The sequence below is a fragment of the Rhea pennata genome, chromosome 10, assembly GCF_028389875.1.
Source record: "Rhea pennata isolate bPtePen1 chromosome 10, bPtePen1.pri, whole genome shotgun sequence".
In the NCBI taxonomy this organism is placed as follows: domain Eukaryota; kingdom Metazoa; phylum Chordata; class Aves; order Rheiformes; family Rheidae; genus Rhea; species Rhea pennata.
Genome location: NC_084672.1, coordinates 19,761,106 through 19,787,634, shown reverse-complemented (window position 1 = coordinate 19,787,634; position 26,529 = coordinate 19,761,106). Strand labels below are relative to the sequence as shown.

At 39.9% G+C, this 26,529-nt stretch overlaps 1 protein-coding gene across 1 annotated transcript in view; it reads right to left on the bottom strand.

Moving 5' to 3' along the window:
- Positions 1-26,529, bottom strand: part of TLN2 (talin 2) — a 219,549-nt gene that overhangs the window by 7,560 nt on the left and 185,460 nt on the right. The window contains exons 50-56 of the mRNA XM_062583331.1: positions 23,994-24,179; positions 18,600-18,707; positions 15,291-15,396; positions 11,762-11,886; positions 4,498-4,623; positions 1,499-1,561; positions 1,203-1,385 (exon numbers count right to left, since the gene is read on the bottom strand). Coding sequence (XP_062439315.1) covers positions 1,203-1,385; positions 1,499-1,561; positions 4,498-4,623; positions 11,762-11,886; positions 15,291-15,396; positions 18,600-18,707; positions 23,994-24,179 — 897 coding nt within the window. The remainder of the gene's footprint in view (positions 1-1,202; positions 1,386-1,498; positions 1,562-4,497; positions 4,624-11,761; positions 11,887-15,290; positions 15,397-18,599; positions 18,708-23,993; positions 24,180-26,529) is intronic.

The following is a 26,529-nucleotide window of genomic DNA, read 5'->3' as shown; positions in this document are numbered from 1 at the left end:
TTTTTGCTCCTAAGTATTTAAACTATTATCATATTTCAAAAAAAAAAAAAAAAAAAAAAAAAAAAAAAAAAAAAGATTTCACTTCCTCTTGCTCAGACAGACACTCAGTCATAAGCATTTCCACTGGCATTGATTCTACCTATCCATACACTGATTGTTTTATAGAGGCCCATCAGCAGCATTTGCAGAAATAACTAAAAAAGGGAAGTTTCACTCTCAACTCATCGTTGGTATGAAAAGGAGCTGAAATAGTTTTTGTATTCTAGGCTGAGCCTGCAGGACTGGCAGTCAGAAAAGGCTGTAGCCATTTTAGAAACAAACACCCTTAAACAGAACTCCTGGGACAACACTCACACCTCATAATACAGCGTTAATTCAGTAACAGCTCAAAGTGAAAGGGACATGTAATGTGAAATGGAACCAGTTTCATTACAAAAAAGTTAAATCAAACTTCAGTTGAGATGCTGCCAATATGCTTGTTTTGTCTGACAATCATTCTATGATTTTAGAAATGTTCTGTCTAGAGTTGCTGTCTCCTGACTCTCAGGAACAAAGGAAAACCAACCACAGCCCCATCAGGCACTTAGGCAAGTACTTGGTTGAACATGTGCGTAACCTTACAGAGGTCAGACAAATATCCGTGTACGACCAAGTTCAGCATGCTTAGCTGCCTGCAGGCTCGCTGGTTGTCTAACCGCACACAGCACAATTGTACAGAAACCAACTACACACAGTTGCTATAAAAATGCATCTAGTAAAACAGAATGAGCAAAACAACTCTAAAGCAAAACAAAAACTTACTTCTGGTAATAAGTTCAGCTCCCATTTGACATTAACATTACATGCTGCAATATTTTGTCAGCTCATGTGTTCCTGTGACTGATCACAGGTATGAACCTGTCAGTGTTGCACCTAAGTCAGGCTAGGCACAGACCAGTCAACATCTGTATCTTTCAGTATCTTTTAAAGATGAAGAATAAAGCAATCAAAGTGAGATGACCTTTAGCTGCTGCTGAATAATGATAATTGCACACAATCGCTTCATCCTTGGTGAATGAAAGTCCCCCCACCTCCCACAAAGAAAACTGAGCAGAACTCTGAAAATTCAGAAAGCCGTTCCTCAAATTTTAGGTTTGTTCACACAATATTAGAACATTTATGCAGCACTACCATGGGTTTTCACGGATTAAGAACACAAGTACCTGTAGCCTCCTCATGGCTTCAGAGTCATGATCAGCCTTCACTTTGCAAGCCACAAGCAACTGTGCTGTAGAAGCTGCGACTTGTTTGGCAGATGAGATGAGCTTCTCCTCACTAGCGTGGCCTTGTACTGAGGCATTAGCTGCTTCACAGAGATTGCTGGTTGCAGCTGCCACCATTCTGGCCTAGGAGTCAGTTAAAAAAAAAAAAAGTCACTGTGTATTCTCACAAGATATTTCTTCAGAGAAGGTGATATTTCTCTGGTATTTTGAAGATCAACATGAAAGAAGTTACTCACAGCAGAAATAAGTCCCTGAGACCACTGTCCATCATCAGCTGCATTTGCAGGGATTGCTCCAACCTGAAAAAAACAGTTCAGTGCTGGCTTAAAATGAAACAGAAAACACAGTTGCTTTATCTAGGCTTAGGCAAACAGTACTCCGAGTAAAAATGGACACCTGTGCATGTGCCTGCCCACAACACACACAGTCTGAATTCCCCAAAGCACAAGATCTAACTGAAAAAGAGAACTGGTGATTTGTCCTTGCAAACATAGTCAGAGGCTCTCAGGCATTAATACACATATTGGTGCTACCCAGGGATTTCTGACTGCTTTGCTAAAGGAGTGAGCATCCACAAAACCTCTTCTCCCCAGTAACAGGGTTTTGTTGTTAAAGTGTGTTTCCAGCGCACATCTGCCTGCTCAGGCAGTCTCCAACCTGCTTCGCTGCCTGAATTGTCCTGCTCTTGGAACACATTTAGAGATCCCAGATTGCTGTAACTGAAACTTTGGCCCAAGCAACCGTTTAATCTGTAGTTCCTATTCTCTTGGCCTTAAAAATAATTTATTTTGGTCTCCCTAACACGTTCTGTTTTACATCATTTCTGAACCTCTTCCAAATCTGGCATTATGGCAAGGTACAGAACAGAAAGCTCCACAGGGGAGTCACTTAGAGTCTGCATGTCCAATCAGGCATTTGAGGAAAGCAGCCTATTTTTCTACATGGTTTATCCATTGAAGTGTCCATGGAATCAGCACTGCCGGTGACAACCAGGAGAGAATTTTCTTCCCATATCAAATGAATATAATAAAATGAAACTAAATATTACAGCTGGTTCCCCCATGTACTATTTGGCTGGCCTTAGGAGTCTTTAGAGAGAGAAGTTGGAAGATGTGAAACCTAAATGCAGTCTAGACACTTTCCATAATTTAAAAGAAATGAAAATAGGGATTTACGTGTAAGGAAGATCCCCAGAGTTTGGGATGAAATTGTTGTGTGTGGCACCAGCACAAACAGGATGCGGTGACCCTATTGTGTAGAAAGCAGTTATGCAATACAATAAAATCACTGAATTTCTTGAGTTTCAAGGTTTTCCTGCCTCATAATCCCCAGAAAAAGCATTCACTGTAGACCACAGATGCAGCAGTCTAAACACTTGCATGCGTGCACCAAAGAGAAAGAAAATGCAGAAGTGGCAGGAGGAGGAGTGGAAGGAAATAAGATAGATCAGATACAACTTCCTAGATTTTATCTTTACTACACAGATGGAAAAAATGCTCAGTATCTTAACTGTCATAAAAATTTCACAAGAGAAAGTAATTATTGTCATTGAAAATTTAACCACCTTTTCAACTATGACATACATCAATTTGCCCTGTAAGATACTTTCACAGTCTTTATCAAGTGATGTGGGAAATCTATATAGGACAAGAACATGCCTGCCATAAACAATTTGGAAGTCTGACTTTTCCTTAAAATTTTGGTTTGGTTTGAATTCATTATTCCCTTAAGTAGCACTGCATTATTTGCTAGCTCCATTAAGTTGATCTTGTGGGCTGCAACCATCAATAAAAGCCATTTGCTGCAAAAGGTCCCAGGTCTTTCAGCAGGTTATACAAGAGCAGAGGAATGGCTAAATTCAGTAAAGCAGGTTGAACAGATGTGCTAATATGGCAGTGTGTTTGACAGGTACACTTCTATTAAAATCACAAGCTACAGCTTTCCTTTAGCAGAGGGATTAAAGTGGTTTTTAGCAATTTTCTGAGCTTGACTGGAACAGGATGCAAGTGCTGTTAGCAAAGGACACATACAGAAATGTGTCAGAGAGAGTAGTCACAAGAAGCCAAAACCGATACAAAGGGCTCACATCAAGACATATTGTGTAACTCTATACTGGTGGTGTTGAAAAAAGGAAGCTACACATCATAATAAACCAAAGTAAGAGCAGGTCTTATCAGATAGAAGTAGACAGCACAACAATTTGAGTGAAGCACTAAGGTAGGTTAAAATTGCCATTTTCTTGATTGTTTTCATAGTCACCTTTCAATAGCTAATTATCATCATCATCTTTTATGCATTATTAAGAAGTTACTATAGTTACATTTTATGGTTGGTCTTTTCAATCAGTTATATTATTGTTGTAAAACAATTGCTTTGTGCTCGTGCTGGAAATAAAGCACAAGCTTTCCAAGAAGCCTGGCTGAACACGGCAGATCAGCTCTTCTGTGACAGGATCCATGACAGAGTCTGCTCAGAATAATGCCTCAGATGAAATTAGAAACCAAAACTACACAACAAGCTGTTCTCACAGGCAACATATCTGTTTGATGTTCAGATTTTAAGTTTCAAATTATATTAACTTGGAGAGGTGTAGGAGGGGGGAGAATAGAGAGGGAGGTGAAATGAAATACAAAAACCTGAATCTTGACAAGATGGAAAAGACACACGTTAGAAGAACTGTTTATTAAAAACCAGTAAATATTTAGGAGTCTGCCCACTTAAATGTCCCAACTTGGATGCAGGCCTGTGCCCCACTGTAATCAGACAACAGAACACTGAGTGGACACTTATCAAATAGCCCTTTGCTATTGTGGTCCAGAGTGGCACTGTTGACTCTGACATTTGTTTCTGAATCCCTAAATTGCCCCGTGGGGAATATTCATTATTAGCATCAATCACAGCCCTTCACAGAGTATAATGTTGTTGTGAAAAACAAACCAAACCAAAAAACCCCTCCCCCAAAGTATCTCCAAAACCACCAAAACCCCCCAAAACACAAAACACACAACAACAACAACAACAAAAATCATCTGAAAAGCCAAATACCTGACTACACTTGCTGAGTTTAAATAAAATGCAGCTGGGGACTTTTTGGAACAGATGGAGGCCTAGGCTATGTAATCTGATGAGCAATGGCAATATTTATGTTTTAGTAAGTCATTCCCAAGCTCCCTTCCTACTGTTATCAATTTGGACGTTTTCTTCTCCAATATTGCTACTTGTTCTGTTTACCCACCTTTCCCTGAGCCACCAGTTCTCTCTGGGCTGCTGAAGCCGATTTCACCAGGGCACTGGTAGCAGCTGCAATCGACTTAGCTGCTTCCAGGATCTGTTCTTCAAAATCCAGAGTCTCATCTGCTTGCTATAACCAAAAAAGGACATCACACATTATTCACCAGAAAATGATTTCATTCAACAGAGTGGTTTCATCTTCAAGATTTAGGACATATGCAAGTTGAGGCAAGATTTTGAAACACATGAGTAGATTAAAGAAGAGCTACAATACCATTTTCTACAAAGGAATTTCCTGTGGTCTAATCTGGGAGTCAACCTAAGCAGACTTAACAAATATTAAGTTGCTCTTATGGCTGCTTACATGTAAAATTGAGCATCACACAGAAGATGCCTCAAAAAATGTCTTTAGCTTTCTAAAATATTACTTCCACTACTCAGAACTACATTCAGAAAAGTGCAAGTCTGAAGAGGAATTATTGCTTTTATACATAAAAATATATTTGTAGTGGTAAAACAAATAGGATTATTAAGTTAGGTAGAATACTTTATAAATACTTTCTTTTTTTTAAAAAAAAAAAAAAAAAGCATTAAAAATGGACAGTGATAAATCTGTATTTTCTCATTCACCTGTACTAAGAAATGTGATGTAGGTACCAAGCAAGTGCATACAGTTAACAGCTTTTGTAAGAGCTGTCATTTCATAGAGCAGCACTGGGAAGCAGTCCAGTTCAGTCCTCTTGGAGACAGGCAGTTCCAAAGGTCTGTCTGGAACACTTTGGTCATCCAAACGTGCATTTACACAGCACGTGCAAACACAGAGATCAACTGTTCCTAATGAGCTTTCTTGCTAGTTAAAAGGCAAATCTATTGCTCCATTAAAAAAAAAAATCTTCCCTGACTTTCTAATCATTTGAACACATACAGAAAGCACTTATCCATCTAAGCATGATTACTAGTTTCTGAATAGTTAATGGAATAGATATAGGGAAATGGTTACAATTGTTTTTCATACGAAACAAAACAGAGTAATTTATTTTGCCTGTGATCAAATCATAAACCTAACAGAATCCAATGTAGTACAACCAGTGGGTGCAATACCACAACAAAATACCTTATGAAATATTGGGCTTTTGAAATACAGGTTTCTTTCAACTTCTGCAAGCAAAGCATTCTTGTATCAAAAAACTAATGCTAGGAACAGGAGCCAAGTGAGCTTTGAGCTAAAAAACAAAGTTTTGGGAACCTGCTAGAAAACTGGGTACTTCATTTGTGAAGCTAAATCCATCCACCTAAGTTTTGCTGATCTGAAAGTAAGTTTAGTTCTTCTGTTACTCCTATAATTGACTAAAAATTCATAACAACAATTAATTATGAGTAATTACCATTAATTGTGAAATAACATGTCAAGCAGTGCTTGATCCTACAGCATTTCACAAAACTGCCACCATACAAACTGAAATAAAGTCTGAGATGAAAGCTCAGCATCCATGGACACTAGAAAAACAAGATGATCTGAGAATAAAAACTGATGCGTAAGTAAAGTTGTCTGCACCTTACATTTTTTCTTATCCATTAGGAAAAGACCCACCTAATTCAAAGGAAAATGTTTACACCATCTTGCTACTGGGCTATGCCCCTCAACTGCAGTGCACGTCTGTGTAATACAAGTATGGTAAGATCTTGCTTTGTAAAGTGAGCAAGCCACATTCCACATGAATTACTGGTAACATCACGACTATAATATCTAAGCAGTAATAACAGCAGTCCTGGATTTATTCAACAGGTCAAATCTTATTTATAGAACTCTTACTTCAATCATGATATCACAAAATGACCAAAGAAACCAAAGTGACTATATGGAATTCAGTTTTCTTCAGATTTCTTTTCATTATTAAAATATATGCACTAATAAATTTGATTTAGGTGGACTAATGACTTAAATTGGCTACCATCCAGCTATACTTCTGTTGATATTTAACCTTAACAGACTGTTACTGCCATCTTCCTTTTGTCTAAGGCTTCCTGATGTCAAAAAAATTTTCAATTAAAATTATTTTGGATAAAAATTGTCCAGTATCACAAAATATTTTATGCATATTCTTCTTCAAAGGCCAATGCTGCCAGGAATTCAAACTTAAGGGAATAAGCCATTCAGTATTTTTTAAATAAAGGAGATATTATTTGTTCACAGAGTTTAACAAAATGTTCATGGCCACACTATAATCCATTGGACAGCCGTGTACGTGCCTAGATGTTTTCCAACTTACCAAAAACCAGCCACCAAAAAGAGGCTGAGGAAAATAGCTATTTAAACTCTCAGAGTGAGTTTTTTGCAGGTATATTGCTACGGTAAATTAGCAGGTAATTAGCACTTACCAAATATTGCAGGTAAGTGCTAAGCAAATATGACTAGATTGAAAAGGAATGCAAGGGAATCAAATCTGTGTTACTGAGAAGGCTGTTATTCAGCAGCTAAATTGCTGTCATCCTGGAGCAGCAGCTGAAGTTCAGCAGGAAAATGGATAGCTAAACCTTAGCATCTCACTAGGTAACAGTTTTTCTTCAAAACCCTTTTCTACAAAATTAATTTCTTTCCATTTATATTGTACTGAGGGGAGAAGGGGGAAGAGAAATCCCACTCTAGGCTTCCAATTCCCAAATCCTGTATTTCCTGTTGTCTTACAGCTTATTTTATTCCTAGGGGGAAGGAAAAAAACAAAGTTTTTTTTTTTTTTTTTTTTTTTTTTTTTTTTTTTTTTTATTGACAGTAGATCCTCTCTCTGGAGAACTTATTTTTGAACATGCCTTACACATTCAAACTGAGGGACTTGTGCTGAGTTGTCATCTTCTCTAACAAGTTCCTGCTTATCTAGTCCTTCCTTGTTGTAACTGGGAATGTTGAAGGAAAAGCTACCTCCTGGGGCTGGTTGCTCATGTAGAAGTGGTGCTCAGTCAGCACCGTGGGCATGTTTACCCACCTGTTCCCACCTCAGAGTACTCCTCATCAATAAAGACATGCAGCAGTCTGAGACTGAACAGAGCAAAAGGTCCAACAGGAGAAGTAGTCTTGTTTACCCACTCCCATCATTAAAGATCACATCATAAATCATCTTAGGTTCACACTCATCAACAGTGTTTTCACTCATCTCAACAGTGCTCTCAACTCATCGCAGTTCACTGCTTTCCCAAACATAAAATTCAGGAGCAATGATGTGATATATGGACAGAAAAATTCACCTTGTAAGATTTTAGCTCCTTGAGAGGGTAACTTAGTTCAATTAAAAAACTGCATCAGTGAGACAAGCAATTAGCTTCTCCCTTCCACAGCAGCCACCATGAAGATCAGCATTTCTTTTTCCATAAGCTTAAAGTAATAAGCTATTATTGACTGTGTATGGGTATAAATGGATTGGAAAATAAGGTCACCAGAATGGACAAATGTAATAAAATTACTAGACTAGCTACACAGTCTAGTATAAAATATCCTCAAAGTGTTGACTGCACCATTTAAAAATATAATTTCAGATGTTTTTGTACTTCCTTACTTTTAACCACTTTGTTACAGAACCTTCAGTATCAGGGGTAGCATAAATAAAGTCAGTGTCAGCTGGAACAAACAAACCCCCAATGCCATTGCTAAATGTTAGAAGTTATTACAAAAGACAAACCATTTTTTTTTTCCTTTTGAAGCAGCTCTCAGCTTCTATTTCATAAAAAGCCCAACAAGGATAGGTTACTGTACTGAGCCATGGAAAACACAATAACCGTTTCAATGAAAGTCAGTTCTTGGCATGACTGCTGCTCCCTATCATAAAAGGCCCTACACAAATTACAGATCTCTCCAAGAGCAACTCAACTCAGAGGAGCAATTCATGTATATATTCAAAATCAGATTAGAATAAGGGTCTGCAGGAAGTCTTCTAAACCTGTTTGTGAGTGAATGTACTCCTTCATATTGTCTTATACTATGTTATAAACCCCCGGAGACAGGGCAGGACACTGTAGGAATATGTTTGATATATAGTTGGATTAAATAACAACCTAATATATCAAACATATCACACAGAGTCCTGCAGAAATGGCATCCAGGTTTGATTCATCTTGGGAAAGAAAAAAAGTACAAACTGCTGAAAGCTAACAGCAGAGAACTGTTATTGACTACTAAAGACACTTGTTTTTGAAGGCATAAACCTGCATGGAAGCATGAAGAAGGTACCAACAGAACCAGGTAATGTACAATGCTTTCTGGAGTTGTACCTCACCTACAGCATAATTTTCTTGCAAGCTTCCCTCCCCCCCAGTATTAACAAAGCATGTAGCTTTTATTAGACAAAATAATTTTCTTCTTCAAGGAGTTTTCTGGGTTACTTTACAGTCAGTGGCATATTTACAAGTCCAGAAAAAGAGGCAACGTGGCCCCACTGCAGGACATTCAACCCCTTAAAAATGAAAAAGAAAAAAAGATTCCATGCTTAAAATATACATAACTGTTTAAAGGAAATGTAACAGCCAGAACTTGCTTTGTGAACAATATAGTTCTCATTGTTTCATGGATCATCTCCCCACCTTGAATACCGAAATTAGAATACTGAACAGTTTGTTATGTGTAGGATTAACAGCATTCAACTTGGGAGAGTCCTCCTCAAAGTACTTGCAAGATACAAGCTCTGAAGTAAGACGAACACAAACAGGCCATCACCAAGGTGCTGGGCTAACAGTTCACGCATTTAGAAGGGACCAGATGTGTGAACAGTGGGAAAGAACCTATCTGCTCTGCAACCAGAATACAATCAACTTGAACACCATGTGCATCATACAATAAAACACGGGAACCCGTTATCAAATCCATCTCACAATGACTGCTCTCTGGGGCAAGAATGATTCTCCAGCAGTGGAAAAATGAAGAGATCTCATCCTATTAGTCTAAGACACTAAGAAGATACGTTTGGTGCAAAAATGAGGGGAGAAGGGGAAAAAATGCAGAAGTATCAAAAAGAAATTAAGACAGTGGAACTTGATCACAAATGAGCCTCTCCCTTCAACTGCTGATTTTTTTAATAGATTTAGAAAGTACTTAGTAAGTACTAAAAGTAATAGACATACAGACTGAAAGATCAAATATTTCAAGTCTAAAACAAATCAGTCCCATTCCTCTTTTGCAAAAATGGAAGCTCATCTAAGAATTACAAATCAAGCATCAATTTAAAAAGGTGAAGATGATGAGTTTTCCTGCAGGCAGATTATTCTAAAATTAACTATGAAGGACTTGGCTGCAAGTTCATTTAATAATGATTCTCACCACCATTAACAAGACGTTGGACTAGTGGTTTATTCCAGTGGAGAAGATAATTATTATTCCTACATTTCCTAGAATGAGCTTAAGAAAATCAGTTGCATCAATCCAGTTGCCTAGCCTAGGCATTCACACCACAACACCATGCGTGTTGTCAGGCTTGAGCATCAGAAAGAAAGAGCCTGTTCAAAGCTGGGAACCCTACTCTGGGAGGACAGCGGGACAGTAGTAGGTAGCACTGCTCCTGCCCACACCATAAATGCAGTAGAAAAACTGGCATTTGAACTACTCTGTATGATCTACCCAGTATCTTTCATGTGTATTACAGTCCATATTGTGACAAGGATTTAACATCCAAAAAAGGACATAAGGGCTGTTTAATTCCCAAATTAAACAAACAGATGGATATGAATTTGCCTTTCAGAAAGTGACAAATAAATGGACTAATAAATCACAGGCAGACTAGATACTCAAATTAACATGGTAAATGAGAAGCAGGTGTGGAATCAGTATTCACTGGAAAATTACAATGGCCCTGGAGTGGCTTAGATGTTAGAAGAAAAACTGTTTCGTGGTTACCAAGCAACTTGCATATGTTACTGTGCGGTGATTCTACAGAAAAGGTGATGTAGGACTATTCCTCTCTTTAAACTCAGCCTGTATCCACTGCTCTGCAGAACCTCATTAGAAGGGACCATTTTTCTTTATAAAAAGATGGATGTACTTGTTACAAAATGCAGAATAAAGCATTTCTTTTTCATGAGCTAATTCATTCCCATCACCAGAAGGGAAAAAAATGTCCTCAGAAAGAGTGAAGCTACCAAGAGCTAGTTCATCTGATGTTCCTGAATGATGAATACCATCCCTGCTGTGGGAGCAACAATCCAACAGTGATTTTGAGGCCCTGCCTTTGGGAAAGGCATTTTGTTTACTTGGAAAACAACTTTGCATCTACAAAGCAGCTTAAAAACATACATGGATACACAAACGTTTCCTGAAGTCAATTATAAAGCTACAGCACAAATTCCATTTTAAAGGGATACAACTGCAGGTGACATGGCTATTTCCTCTAAAACTTGCCTGTCATTCCACACTAAGCTACAAGTAGCAATTCTCTGACATCCCGTCCTGTGGACTATACATGGCACCATAAGTAACAGCATCATTGCATATTCCCTCTGCACCACTCCTGAAAACAGTTGGCCTCATTTTATGTAACATCTTCAGAGACACATTTGAAATGACCTGGCAACGTGCAATACCACTGCATTCATAGTGAACCATAATATATTTCCCTTCAGGAAAATTAAAGAAAGGCAGCCATACCATGTGACTGATATGATACCAAGGCAAATACACTTCTAGCAAGAAATGAAAAGCTATGTGTTTATCTTAGAAAAATCTTAAAGGTCTTTTGCATTCTGCTCAATCCCTTCCATATTGCTGCTGCTTTCTCCTGCTATGCTACAATCATTCATATGAAAACAAAGGGCCTTCAAAGGGATTTAATGCAACGATCAAAGGATTTAAAGCAAGTAAGAATGACTTTTCACACCAGGAAGATGTGTTCGGAAATAGAAAAGTAAATAATCAACAGTAATGATACTGTAACTCTTAAGGCATTTCTGACATTTGGCTTTTCTTCCTTTGCTTGTCAGTATCTTGTGCTCCCTAACTCACCTCCTGGAAAACATCTTTTCTAACCTCTTCCTTCAGGGTGAAGTCCCATCCAGCATGCCTTTAAGTGGTGCTAAGAACTATGCTAAGAAAGTGACAAATAAATGGACTAATAAATCACAGGCAGACTGGATACTCAAATTAACATGGTAAATGAGAAGCACATGTGGGATCAGTATTCACTGTACTTTTCATACCGTTATTGTGGAGAGTAGTAAACAATAAGCCAAAACATAGGCTGCTTACATCTTGTGTTTTACTAATTTCAAAAGAAACCATGGAGATGGACACTCACCTTTGGCTTGGCTCTTGGTTTCAGCTGCTCTAACTTCTTTGCTGCAGCCTCAATTGATGCTGCAGCCCCAAGTAGCTCTGTTTCTGCAATGACTGTTGGGTCTTCTGGATCCACCCACTCTGTCCCTGAATTAATGGAGAGGAAGACAGTAACTTCAGCGGCCCTGGAAGCTGCCATTCAAACAGGGAGATCTGCAGTCCCCCCCGAGTGTCAAATACACAGAGCACACAATACAGAAAGCTCATTTCAGTATCATAAAGGCATAGAATACTATAGCTTCTGCCACTGAGAGCAAAATTTAAGTCAGAACAGAAAAAATATTTAGCAGTAATATTCCGTTATGAAAGTAACTTGATTGAGGACTTGTGGAAGCAAAGTGGCTTCAGAAGGGGTGTTGTCCATGCTGGGAGCAGAACTAGGCATCACTCAACTGTGTGTGTCCAGAGGGTTTCTATCGTGTCTTCCTTCACGAAGTTGAAGGAAGTCCAACAGAATAGTAAAGTGGACATGTTACATGATGACAGATAGTCATCTGCAGCACAGTTCTTGGACTCTCCTGTCAGTGGTTAGAGATGAAGCCAGCAGTGCTTGAAGAAAGCGTGGTTGCTGGCAGTGCGTTCCCAACAGCAGCATGGACAAGGCCAATAGCAGTGTCTGTAGCATGACCAAAGGTCAGCATTTCTTTGTTAGGTTTTTTGGCATTGCTCTTGGCTTAAAGAAATTTTACAGGTCCATAAAAATCAATGCTTGGCTGGTGGTCATCCCAGATTTTTGGAAGTTTCTAATGCATTGTTATTTTCAGTTTCTAAACATCATTCTATGGGTGACAAGATCCAGAAAGCATTCTTGTTCTGGATTCAGGGAAGCAATGAAATGGTCAAAATCAGATGGGGGAGAAAAGGAAAACAGAAAATTTGAGTTCGTAACAACCAAGGGCAAGAGGAGGAAGTGATCTCAGATGGAGACAGAAAAGGATGGGAAGCTGTGTGTACTAGACAAAGGAAGACTAAGCTAGAATGAATAAACAAAGATAGAAATCTCTTAAGGCCTTGTTAACCTTCTTGAGACTTGATTAGAAAATTTTGGTAACTAACACTAAAACTTCAACTAAAATATTAATTGATGCTAAGGAGCAGTGACTAGGCAGCAGGACACTGGCATTTTGCATCAAGAGCAGCATAAACCATTTCTGAATCACTGAACTCTACAGGAAATAACCTTGAATGCTAATAGATGAACATTACAGAAGCTAAAGAGAGTTTCTGCTACAGGTGACTCAATCACAGGAGAATACAGGATGACTGGTGGCTGTTTATGATGTGCACAGAGAAAGCAGAAGCACATGGAACTGTGAATCTACTGAGATGGCTCATGCTGCTGGTCTTGATATTTCTTTTATCAAATAGCAAAATGTTACCAAAGAATTTTTCAGCTCAAAGGTTATGCAGGATTAAGGAATTCTATATTAAACCCTAATCTTAGCAGGAAAAAAAAAAAGTTTTTTTGATACAGGCAGTGTGTATAAACACTGAAATTCAAACCTGTAAGAGTTCCACTTCAAAAAAAAGCAATTTTGCAAAGCTGTAGATATTTATGAGATATATCAGTTAGGAAAAATAATTTTATGCATCTGTAAATGATAATTAGAACAGTTAGAAAACATTTGACTTTTCATGGAAAAAAAAATTCTAAAAATCCATACTGTCGTAGAAAAGGATGCCTACAGACAATCAAAAAAGAACTCCACAACATTATAAGAGAAGGAAAAATGTAATTTGATATTAATAAACATGAATTAAAAAAAATTACAGGAAATGAATAACTGTTACGACGAAAAATAAGGACAATAAAAAGAGGCTTTCGAAAAGCATTCAGGAAACAAGATCCTGATACGTGGTTGACTTGTTAATGAAATGTTATGGTGTTAATGAAAACATAAATTTAAAAACAAGAAAGAGCGGAGGAAAGGCTGAAGTACTCAATAAATACACCTGAACAGGGAAAAAGCATAATGTACACGACTGTCACACGAAAAAGAATAATCACGTAAATATCTAGAGGCAAATAATGTAAGAAATTAATAACTAATTTCTGTTTTTGAAAATAGATTAGTCAGGATTCTTTTCTAAGGAATGTGTACTGATTTAAACGAGAGTTAACTATGGAAATCCTACAGCCTCTGTTACACAGAGTATCAGACAAATGACTCCAGTGTTCTCCTCTGGCCTAGTTTAGGGAAGAATAATCAGAAATATGAACTTACTAGAAGCCTTTTGGGAGGGAGATTACAACGCTTTATTCAAAACATTTTACTGCAGCATTCTATTAGCTATAAGATCAGAATGCTCAGGCACCTTTAGCATGGCTATGAACATTTCTTCTTCAGATTAAACTTTCCAGTAAACCTTGTATTAGATGTGCTTCAGCAGTAGTCGTCTAATATTTGTAATGCCAGATCAGCATGTATTTCTCTGCTTATTTATACTTCTTTCTTTGTGAATGTAACTGTCTCATTTAGAGGGTGGAATGTTAAGAGTTCTGGTCCTAGGAGTTTGCCCAGACCACTGGGTAAAAATATTTACTAAAGTAGTCAGTATCTGAAAAAAATACCAATAATCTATTATAAGAGCAATGAACTTTTACTAAGGAATTGTATTCATTGCTCACCTGACTGTTGAATTTATATTTATCTACAAGTTCTTCTGTACAAAGAGTTCAGGAAATCATCCAGACCTAAGTTTTCTTAAGTCTTAGTAGTTTCAGTAACATCCTCTGCTAGGGCAGGACACGCACAGAAAACCATATGCAGTATGGACCTATTATTTACATCAATGCGAGGGGCTGTGTTTTAATTCTGTAAGATGATGGCATTTGCTTTTACTTGAAATTGGGAAGTGACTATTATTGCAAAGCAAAGGACTTATTTTGATGGAACAAGTAGGAGTGCGGGGGAAGGGAATAATCATCTCACTACAGTTCAATCTCTGGTTCAACTGAAAGCCGTATTATATTCTGTTTTCTGCTACTGTGGCTCAAGTGCTCCATTTGATGGATCCATCTCCAAAGGCTGCATGCTCTACTGACGACTTGTCACTGATCATATGGCACAGGAGAGGGCTAAATGGTCATGTTTAGCAACACAGTACAAGCTCTGCAGAAGATGAAAATTCTTCATAACTGTACTGGCAGGGTCACGTAAAGTATATACCCTTTCTGTACTTCTAATGGCTTTGGTCTTCACTGCGTGTGTACAAATAAAGGAACAATCTTAGTGCAGTCTTTCAGTGTAAACGCATGGATCTCTGAAAGGGACTAAGATCATGAGAACATTAGCAACTCATATACAACTGAATACTGGCAAAGAAATTAGAACAATGAAATTAGGTGGTATCAAGACTCCTAAAACATTATAAGAGGTTTTTTGGGGGTTTTTTTGTTTTGGTTTTTTTTTTTGCTTACACAACAAAAATGAAAGGTCACCTCTGCAGTAAAAAGCACATTTTGCTGGTAGGCAGCCTGTCTGACTCACCTTTCATTGCTTCTGCTGACTGGATGAGCTCTGTAACAGCTCCAGCAACTCGCTTGGAGAAAGCGGCCAGCTGATGCTTTAGTTCTGGAGTTGGTTTTTGAAGGATCTAAACAAAAAAAGGTAGCAAGTAATAAAAATTATTTAGTAAGGATTCTAGAGAACACTGGAAAGTTTGCAAGACACGAGTTAAATGAAGGTATAACATTTTGTGCAGCAATCACCAAAAAAAAAAGCATGAGTCCGGTTTAAAAAAAAAAGTTAAGTGTCTATGATTATGTGGGAGCAAAGAATTACACTGCAAGATGTTTAATGTACCCTAAGAAAGTGTCACTGTCTGCCACTCCTGCAGGAGCTGACAATATTGTCCAGAAGTTCTTAGTGCCACAAGCATCAGGCTTGGTCTCTCCAAACTGTGGGATAAGAACTGATTTTTTTAGTATTAGAAAGTGTGTATGCAACCACTTTGTTAAGAGACCAATACAGAGTCCTGCAAGCTAATGCTAGCTGCCTGTCCCAGCAGGGGGGAACCCACCAGCAATGGTACACCCAGTGGAAGTGCTAACCATGGGTAAGACCCTTAAGCAGAAGGGAAACACCTCCAAACTGAATTTATCATGTATTAAACTGCTTCTTCAAAGGAAAAACAGTCCATGAACAGTGAATTTGAAATCTGAAAAATTCCTCTTCAAGGGAAATCAGACAATATTTGCATTTTAAAGATCACACTGCAAAAAGAAAGAAGAAGGAATTCTGAAAGTTCATTTGTACTCAGCAGTCACTTCTGAGAATAATGGATATACGGGCGTATAGAGCAGAACAAGAGGCAAATTCACATTCAGCTGTGCACTTCCATGCTTCCTTAACGTTTTCAAAAAACTCCCCTCAAAGCAGCTCTGAAAATTAAGTACACATTTCCCATTTTGCAGTCAAATGCCTATACCTTGACTGAATAAACTCAGCTGAACTGTTTCCTTAATTTCGCTTGTGAGACCTCTGCCAGCTGAGGTGTTCCACCTCTCTGAACCTGCCATGCCACCCTGCGGGCCCAGCTGGCTGAACGCCTGCTCCCTAAAGTCGCCCTTGGTGCTGACAATGTTGCAATTGGACAAGGAAATGCAGAGTCTCAAACTGGGAGGTTTACGCACTGCATTGGTGTAAAGCTAACTTGGAGCTCAGGACAGATGATCCTTTTTCCTTGCAGACCCATGTACAGACACTGCTACACAAGAAAGCAAGAGGAGGTTCTGCTCCGAGCACTGAAACATGCCTCAGTACTGAGACAGAGCACAGGAATATGTAGGAGAGCAGGCCAGTCTTTAACCTTCATAAGAGCACAAGCGGTGCACAGGCGGTGTTTTATATTAATTTGTGCACACCCAACAACCTTAACTACACTGTTTTGCTTTCCAGATAGATGATTAGAGGAACATTCCTTTAAGCAGTCAAGTCAGTTTTATGTTATCTGGCCAACACAACCTCTGCACAAAGCCCACCATCTTCAAAGAAATATGGCTGTTGAATACTACTCTTTGGCATCTCAGTGTTGAGACATCCATACAATCACACCTAGCCTGACTACCAAGGACATGTCAGTGAGAACTTACTAATACTTGTATTAAAAGTGACTACCTCCACTAGTTATTAGAGATTTCTAATCTGAGACAATCTGTATTTCATGGAGTTAAATGAGATAGTTTAGCACATCCACATCTACAGCCAGATTAACAGGGATCAGGAAGCATAAAGATCGTCCGAGTCTGAAATCATCTTGTTACTTTCTTTGGACAAAAGAAAGTAAGTTTGAGGCAGGTTGATAAACTAGCAAATTGTGTACATCAAGAGAATAGCTCAATTAAACACAGAATAAGCAAACAAAACATTTGGATGACATCCAACCCGCATCTCCGCCACAACTGTAATACAGGAGAAGAGGGCAGAAGTCCCTGACTAGAAATCTGTAATTTACTCAGTTCAGCACTTCTCTGAAAGGGATCTTTTTCCATGTGCTGTGCAGATCCTGTTTACATTTATGTAGCATAACGTAGATGTATTATGTGTTTATGCGACTAGTTCTAGACAGGCTTCTGCAAACAGTCAAGATACTGTTATCATTCCATTCATCTTTCTTTCTACGCAAGCATTATGCTCTTCAATTTTGGTTGTAATCTGGGTCATAGTCAGTTTTTTGAGCCAGCAGGCATTTGGTTGAAGGGAATTTTCTCAGCAATTTAAGGCCTTATAAGTAAAGAGGTTTAAGATAAAGGTCTCTTTCTCCAAGGAAGGGGAACAGAATGTGGACGGTAAGCAAAGAGAGAGAAATAAAATGAGCAAAAACTGATGCAAGTCTTTGATGTCTTCTTGCATATAGTCTGAAACAAGAACCATGACCGAGAAAGGGAGACCAAATCTGTAAAGTTCTCTAAAATACTTCTAAAGTAAAAATGCATTAGACATCTAATAGTAAATCATTTACTACTGCACAGCACCAAAAATGACATTAAGCAGCTCAATCTTTCTTGCACTGTTTTCCCTGCTAGTGGCAAGCATAAGCATAATTGTGACTTTACTTCTATTTTACGTGCATTTTGACAAATTACTTGATTGTTTATGCATGCTGTATTCTCAGCAGTAAGAGATGCTGACCTGGGGATATGCTGATCTGCAGCAAGTAGGCGCAAATTTCAGTTTAGGAGGCTTAAATATGTCAACTTAAAGCCACTTAAAAATCTTTGGGAGCCTATGAAACTGAGAGCAGAATTTTTATTTAGAATTTTTGGATTCTCTACCCCTCCCCCCCCCCAAAGAAAACAAAAACAAAATTCTGACAGTCAGAGAACTTCTTGCAAGATGGTGCTGACTCTGGTTGCTAGGCTGGCATTGGGTACCTGCCCCTTATTTTCCTGGGATCAAGACCGCAAAAGGTATATAAAAGATATTGATGCGTTCATAAAGATCTCACAGCCTTATTGGTTTGGGGGACAGGCATGTGCCTAATATCATTAATGCTTATCATAGGCTTACAGGAAGATTGAAGTGTCTAATTTTAACTTGGCAGTGGCCATTTTTAGGTCAACAGCCTTACTGCCTCCAGCCCTGCTCCAGAATTCAATCCAATATAAGTACTTCCACTCTTCTTTCTTGCACTTTCAGCTGAACTGTCGAGTTTGCTTTAGTTTGGTTTTCTGAGTAATCAAATAATCATAATCTTGAGACACAAAAAACATTTCACTAGCAGTCACTATAGGAAAAGTTTAGAGAGATTTTGCTCTTTGGAAGGGATCCAATACATGCACATGGGCTCCTCCTTACCAGCAGGACATGTTCCAGGAGCTCCAGGTAGCCCAGGGTACACTCTGTTCCAAAGTGCAGGGCTCGCTCTCGAACGTCCTCACTCACATCTGGGTGATACGATGCTTGCTGAGGAGGCAGAACAACATTAACATCCCAAAACTGCTCCCAGTAGAGGAAGTCAACAAACAGGATAGCAGAAAGAGCAGTGAAGTGATTTCTCATAACATGCGAGTAGCATTTGAGCCAGCCATCTCTGTTTCAAAGACACAAGCAAACAGGGCTTGCAAAGCTCCAAGTGCTGAGAAGGGCATAAGAAACAAACATTCTCTTTCTAGCTCACCCCTCTCTCTGGAGATGCAACAGCTCTCTCTTTCTCAGAGTCCAGTGTTAGATATTGTCAGTATTAGTACCACTCTTTGTACCAGTCAGAAACCAGATACAGATACCCCTGCTGAAAATGTATCACTTGGAAAAGGTCTTGGGGCTGGAATTGGCTCTGAGAGTAAATATACTCTGTATAACTACACAAGTTTTGTGCTAGTGTGACTCTTCTTCTTCTCAAAATCTTGAGTATAATTTTGCCATCCCTAAGTGGACATTTACATCTTTCAGGTTAGAAATGTGTGAAAACCATTTTCTGCCATAAGCCTCCATAGCCTGTGCAGCCTATCCAGAAGAATGAGACCAGGAATGGCCATTTGCTTTGAAGGCCAAAGCACCGGGCTGGACACAGGCGCTCAGCCACCAGCCTGGCACATGGTTCCATCACTGGTGTTCCCTTCTCCACTCTGCAAAACAAGCAGCATGTTTCGCTTTCTTGTACAAAGTTTTGCAAACAATAGATGAACAGTGCTATAGGAATACTAGGATATTATTATTATTATATACGAGGTAGAAAAAAGGCAAAACAAACAAACACTTACCTGCTTTTTACTGTTATCTGTTAAGACATTATAAAAAGCTAATTATGGGCTTTAGCCTGATACAGGGATTTAACACAGCAATCAGATCTTAATACTGTGAGCGCTGCACATTTAAATAGCAAGGAGAAGCTCCAGAACTGGTTCTTTAACTTCAAGATTGCAAGAAAGTGTAATATGTGACACAGACCTGACCAGTTCAACCATTTTATTTGTAATAAAAGTGAAAATTGTAGCTTGTTCAAGCCTTGTATTTCCAAAAACAGAATTCTAGGTCACTGAGGACTATATTTTATTGAACGTAACTGTTGGTTGTTGATAAATAAAATTTCTTTTAGCATATCTTCTCACAGAACACCCTCTTCCATCCCTGCAGCCTTATATTTTCAATTAGGACCGAAGATCATCTTGCTGCTCATTTATTATGAGCACTCCCTTGAATCCTCAACAACCCCAGCTAGTACTGGAGGAAGTGCCTGACATTTAAGCTGGTTTATGGGCTCCCTCTGCTGGGAAGCTCGCAAGGAGCAGAGCATAAAAACACTAGTGCTCATTAGCCACCATCAGCTTTTCATAATCAGTAAGTAAAATCCGGAGGAAAAGAGGAAGGGAGGAAACAAGATTCGATTTTCACTGCCATCAGCATACCTCAAACAAGCTTCAAAGGTCCAAATAATCCAGAACATCTTATTTTCCATTTTCAACTAGACTGAAAGGCATCCCAGTGTTCCGTATGAGTTTATTGCATGTACTCTAGTATTAACTCTTCTGTACTTAAATACTATTGTTACATATGCTATTATAGCAATATTCTGCAAGAGAGAAATATAAACTTCCTTTTACGCTTTGCATACGTAACCAAGGCAGGTATCGGAACACTTCAGAAGCATTTTTAAGGTTCAGAAGATCTTAAAACAAATCCATTCGCTTCACAGCAGATTAAGAGGTCATAAATTCATTTTAGAAAGACATTTTTGTAACCTAGAAACAAACTAAAATAAATCTCATTACAGCAGGTGGGACTGTAATGGAAGTTTTTAGTTTTCCCAGACTTGGACAGTGTACTGGAGCACCTCAAAACTAAACCATGTGTCAAAAGACCCAAGACATTTATTTCCTTACACAGACACTTCTCTTTGCTATGAACCCTCATTTTCTCTCCATGTGCTTTTCAAACACTGAGGCAGCAGTGCTTGACTCAAGCACTACAATGGGAACAGTCACAGCACAGGAAATCACTGCTTTGGAGGGGACCTTGAGAGCTCACCTAGGCCGCCTCCTGCCAAAAGCTGGTCCCCATGAAATTCAGACCACATCTGCTCAAGGCCTTGCCCCTTTGGGTCTTGAAAACCTTGAGAAATCTCCTTGAGGAGATTCCATCTCCTCTCTTAGCCCCTGACCCAGTGCTTAATTACTCCCACAGCGGAGCTTCCCACGTTTCCATTGCTGACCTCGGCTCCTGCTGCCACGCAGCTCAGGACGCAGCCTGCCTCGCACCATTTCCCTGCAGGTCGGAGAGGGCTGCAGGTGGGTGCCCCAAAGTCGTTGCTCCTCCAGGCTGAGCAAGTCCCATTGCCCCCAACATCTCCTCGCCCAGACATTCTGGCCAGCCCCCACCCCAGCTCACCTGCTCCTGAACTCGCTCCTGTGTCTTTCACCTACAGGGGGCCTGAGCTGGACACAGCAGCCAGATGTGGTCTAATGAGGGCAGAATAAAAGCAAACAACAATTTCTCTCAATCTACTGCCTATGTAAAAGTCTAAGCGATTATTCCCTTAAATTGCTTTTGTTTGCTTTTGATGGGCCTTCTATACCACTTTCTTTTCCAACAGTGGTCATTAAAAATACTGATATTACACACAGGTTGGTTCCTGCATAGTCATTATTTTATACAAATAGTTAATAAAGACAAAAATTGTTATCTAAGGGCCTGCTCTAGCCTCCAGTAAATGCAATTACAGTGTTTCCATTGACTTTAATGAGAGCTGGCTTGGTTCATTATATCCCACAGTAATCATCCTATTTTTTTTAAATGGTATCTGCTCATAAATGTTGATGTAGTGAAGACCTCTGTATAATTACATATAGTAGAAAAAGCACAAGCATGTATACAACTACTAAGAAGTGAAAACCTTTACATGACTTTCCTTATGCAGATTGTAGTGAAATGGAACTTAAATTTAAATTAGTGACAGCAGGGAAGTCTGAGCTGTGTTTTATACAATTCTACCACAGCTCTTGCGCATGCACACACAAACTGTGTTTTAGCCCAAAGAACATCAGATTCTGATTATTTTCCATTGCTTATTTTACGGACTAGCTTCATCATACTGTGAAGGAAGAAAAACTGTCTGTCAAGAATCACAGAAAACAAGTTGCACTGGGTTGTGCAGCTTTTACGGCATAGTGAGGCTAAGACTACTGATTCTTACCCCTAGAATTCAAGGGCCTTAGCCTATCATGGAAATGCCATGTTCAGTAATTAGTTTATGGAAATTAATGCTGTACGGTATCTAATTCCCAGGGCGAAGTTTTTAGGAATAGGACTTTCTAAATATGATCTTGTAAAACCTGTTTATTTATAAGTTTTATTAAATGAAATGGTTATTTTGTCCTACGTTTTGGTGGTGCATACAATTAGTATTCCTCCAGACTCTAATTTCTGTTTGTCCAATAACCTCTCGACTTTAGGGAAACTAAAGAGATCAAATCAGATCTGTTAGACTAAGGGGGCCTTTATCTTTACTATTCTAAGTCACATGACAGGTAGTTGGCCATTATTCTTGAATTCTTCTTACTTACTTAGATTACTGAAGCCCAATTCATAAAAGAATGAATAGTCCGAGAAGGATTTCTTTTCAACATACTGTTACAGGTAAGTAAAATGATTTCTTGTCACTTTCCCCCTGCAGACTGCTTTGTCAAGCAATTCCCTGACCACTCACAAGTGCTTTTCTAGCATCCCAGAGCCCCATCGTTCAGCTGTTAGAAAGTTTCCTCTTGTAGGTCACAAGCAATGCATAAACTACAAAACCATTACAAGAACTGTGAGCAATGTAAACATAAGATTAATCCTTTAATATTAAAGGTCTAAAAGCATGCATGACACTGTATATTGTACATGCACTAGTTTATATATAAACACTTCTAGAAACAGATGATTTTGGCTGCCTGTTTGGAGAGATCCAAACAAACACGTCTACACTAGCCACTTCCCAATGACAAAGGATACTTACTGTGTTTCACCATCTGAGTTGATGTCTTCTGTCATTATGTTGCACAACTACAAAGTGTTCTAGCCTCTGTCAGAAGCTTCAACTAACCGAATGCTGCCTAAGACATATTAGGCTGGAATATTTTTCATGTAATTAGCATCGTTGTTTGATTTTCAGATGCAAATTAGAGCTATGTTGTTTTGTTTAGCTTCTGAGTTTATGGAATAGAGAAGGTAGAATCAAAACTTGAAGCAGATGAAGAGTTCAAGGATTGTTAGATGCTAAAAACTCAGCAAGAAAACAAGTCAAAATAAAAGCTTTCTTTCAATGGTTTTGTATAAAACCAATTTTAAATTACGTTAGAACTTGCACTTTTGTATGATGATTATATTAAAGAAACAAAATCAACCCCTTCCATCTTGCTAATACTAGGCAAAAAGGTCCTCTGGGATTGACTCAGCCAGAGGATTTGAGCAAATCTGCAAATTCACACACACCTCACACAGCATCATTATTTTCCTGCCATTTTTCACATATTCCAGGTACAAGTAAGTAAGTATCATTTACAAAAGTATTATTACTTTACTTCTCAAGACTGAAAGAAATAAGTTGCTCAATATGGGTTTCATAATCCTGACATTTTTGTATACTGCCAAAAACGTTATACTACCAGAACAAAGCCAAATGAATAGTACGCCGTTTATATACCACATACACACGCCCTTGCACACAAGAGTTCTGGAAATCTGTTTTAGAAAGTTGTCCAGCTCATGCAACTTTAGAAAAAAGAGTATCAGTATTTTTAGTGCAATGGAAAAAATGTATTTTTCAAAAGCACAAAAAATAAAAATAAAAATAAAAATAAAATAAAGAGCAAACTGGCAGGTTTTGTTACAGTGGAAAGGACTACTAAACCGGGACCTGACTGATTCCTTTCACCAATGGACTCCTAGAATATTAAAATCATATTTTTGACCCTAGGATTATTCTTATATGCTACTGTTTGCACAGATTCTCTTCTAGTTTAATGAAAGATTGTAGAAAATAATGAAGTCTCAGGTCAATAAAAACTTCTCATTTCCACCAAAATAAAATAGTATTAGGGCTTTTTGTGGCAAAGCACAGAAAACCCTTCCTGGTACAAATATTACCTTAAAATCATCAAAACTATTAACTTTCTCAGCTGCAAAGTAAAACATTAACACATCGAAACAGAAACCAACATTCAAGGGACTTAGAGACAAAAATGAGTCTTAGGCAAGGAAGTGAATCATTACCTTACAAGCTGTTAGCATGTCAGCTACTGCTTTGCGGCTCAGATTCGCTGTAGCAATCACATCCTCCTGTCTGCATGAGTTCCCAGCTGCAACAGCTTTGGCAGTTGCCATGGTGATGCCTTTCGTCATCCGAATTGATTCTTCAGGTGATGATGTCTTTTCTGGAACCTCCTTTGACTGAAACACCTGGAATTGAAAGCAGAAGGAAATCCTGTCAAAGCAGAAGGGCTCAACCCTTGAAAAAGAGGCAGCAACCAGAAGCAGCCTTCAAATGGCAGGAAATTAGAGATGTATTTGGAGTAGTTTAATATCATTCTTGCCTGTCTTGAATCTGGTCCTGATAAGCCTGCACACCTACAGAACACCTACAGACAACCCCGAGAAACAGTAAGCTGGGGAAAGCACGCAGTGAAAGGTTAACCCATTCCTGTCAAAGGACGACTGCCATTTAAGCTACTTGGATCAGTTTTTACTGTCAGCTGTTCAAAGTGTTGCAGTATCAAAAGAATAAATATTCTTTTAATTACATTCTTGTTTTCCTGACTGCCTCCTAGGTGGGTCTAGTCACATGAGGATCCTTTCTCAAAGGCTATACCCTACCAAGCCCTCTGCCAAAACTAGCATCGTGCTGGACAGACTAAGAACATCAATAAAATGTTTGAGGAAGGCTAAGGCCCAGCTGGAATTGAGTCTGACAAGCGATGTCAAGGACAATAGAAAGGGCTTCTTCAGATACATCAACAGCAAGAGGAGGACCAGGGAAAACGTGGGCCTGCTACTGAACGGGGCGGGGGCCCTGGGGACAAAGGATACAGAGAAGGCAGAATTACTGAATGCCTCCTTTGCTTCAGTCTTCACTCACTGCTAAGGGCAGCCCCCAGGAATCCCAGAGCCTGGACGTGAGGGAGAAAGTCCGGAGAAGGGAAGGCTTTCCTTTGGTTGAGGAGGATAGGATTAGAGACCTTCTGGGCAGGCTAGACATCCACAAATCCATGGGCCTGGATGGGATCCACCCACGGGTACTGAGGGAGCTGGCGGATGTTGATGCCAGGCTGCTCTCCATCATCTTTGAAATGTCACGGAGAGGTGCCTGAGGACTGGAAGAAAGCCAGTGTCGCTCCAGTCTTCAAGAAGGGCAAGAAGCAGGACCCAGGCAACTGTAGGCCGGTCAGCCTCACCTCCATCCCTGGAAAGGTGATGGAACAGCTCATTCTGGATGTCATCTCCAGACATATGGAGGAAAAGAAGGTGATGAGGAGTAGCCAGCACGGATTCACCAAGGGGAAATCCTGCTTGACCAACCTGATAACCTTCTACGATGGAATGACTGGCTGGGTAGATGAGGGGAGAGCAGCGGGCGTTGTGTACCTTGACTTCAGCAAGGCTCTTGACACTGTCTCCCATAACATCCTCCTAGATAAGCTCAGGAAGCGTGGGTTAGACGAGTGGACAGTGAGGTGGCTTGAGAACTGGCTGAAAGGCAGAGCTCAGAGGGTCGTCATCAGTGGCGCGGAGTCTAGTTGGAGGCCTATGGCTAGTGGTGTCCCCCAGGGCTCAGTACTGGGTCCCATCCTGTTCAACTTCATCAGTGCCCTGGATGAGGGGACAGAGCGCCTCCTCAGCAAGTTTGCTGATGATACCAAGCTGGGAGGAGTGGCTGACACACCTGAGGACTGTGCTGCCATTCAGAGAGACCTGGACAGGCTGGAGAGCTGGGCGGAGAGGAACCTCCTGAGGTTCAACAAGGGCAAGGGCAGGGTCCTGCACCTAGGGAGGAATAACTGTAGGCACCAGTACAGGCTGGGGGCTGACCTGCTGGAGAGCAGCTCTGCAGAGAAGGACCTGGGAGTGCTGGTGGATGACAAGTTGACCATGAGCCAGCAATGTGTCCTTGTGGCCAAGAAGGCCCATGAAATCCTGGGGTGCATTAGGAAGAGTGTTTCCAGCAGGTCGAGGGAGGTGATCCTGCCCCCCTACTCAGCCCTGGGGAGGCCTCATCTCGAGTACTGCGTCCCAGTACAAGAGAGACATAGAGCTACTGGAGAGAGTCCAGCGCAGGGCTATGAGGATGATCAGAGGGCTAGAGCATCTGCCCTGTGAGGAACGGCTGCGAGAGCTGGGCCTCTTCAGCCTGGAGGAGAGAAGACTGAGGGGGGATCTGATCAATGCGTAAAACACCTGAAGGGAGGGTGTCAAGGGGACGGGGACAAGCTCTTTTCAGTTGCCCCATGTGACAGGACAAGAGGCAACGGACAGAAACTGAAGCACAGGAAGTTCCGCCTGAACGTGAGGGGGAATTTCTTCCCCGTGAGAGTGACGGAGCACTGGAGCAGGTTGCCCAGAGAGGTTGTGGAGTCTCCTTCTCTGCAGATCTTCAAGGCTCGCCTGGATGCAACCCCATCTAACATGCTCTAGGTGACCCTGCTGAGCGGGGAGGTCAGACTAGATGATCTCCAGAGGTCCCTTCCAACCTTACTGATTCTATGAAAATATTCCAATGGTTCTTAAAAAAGGATATGGTGGTGGGTAGAACATT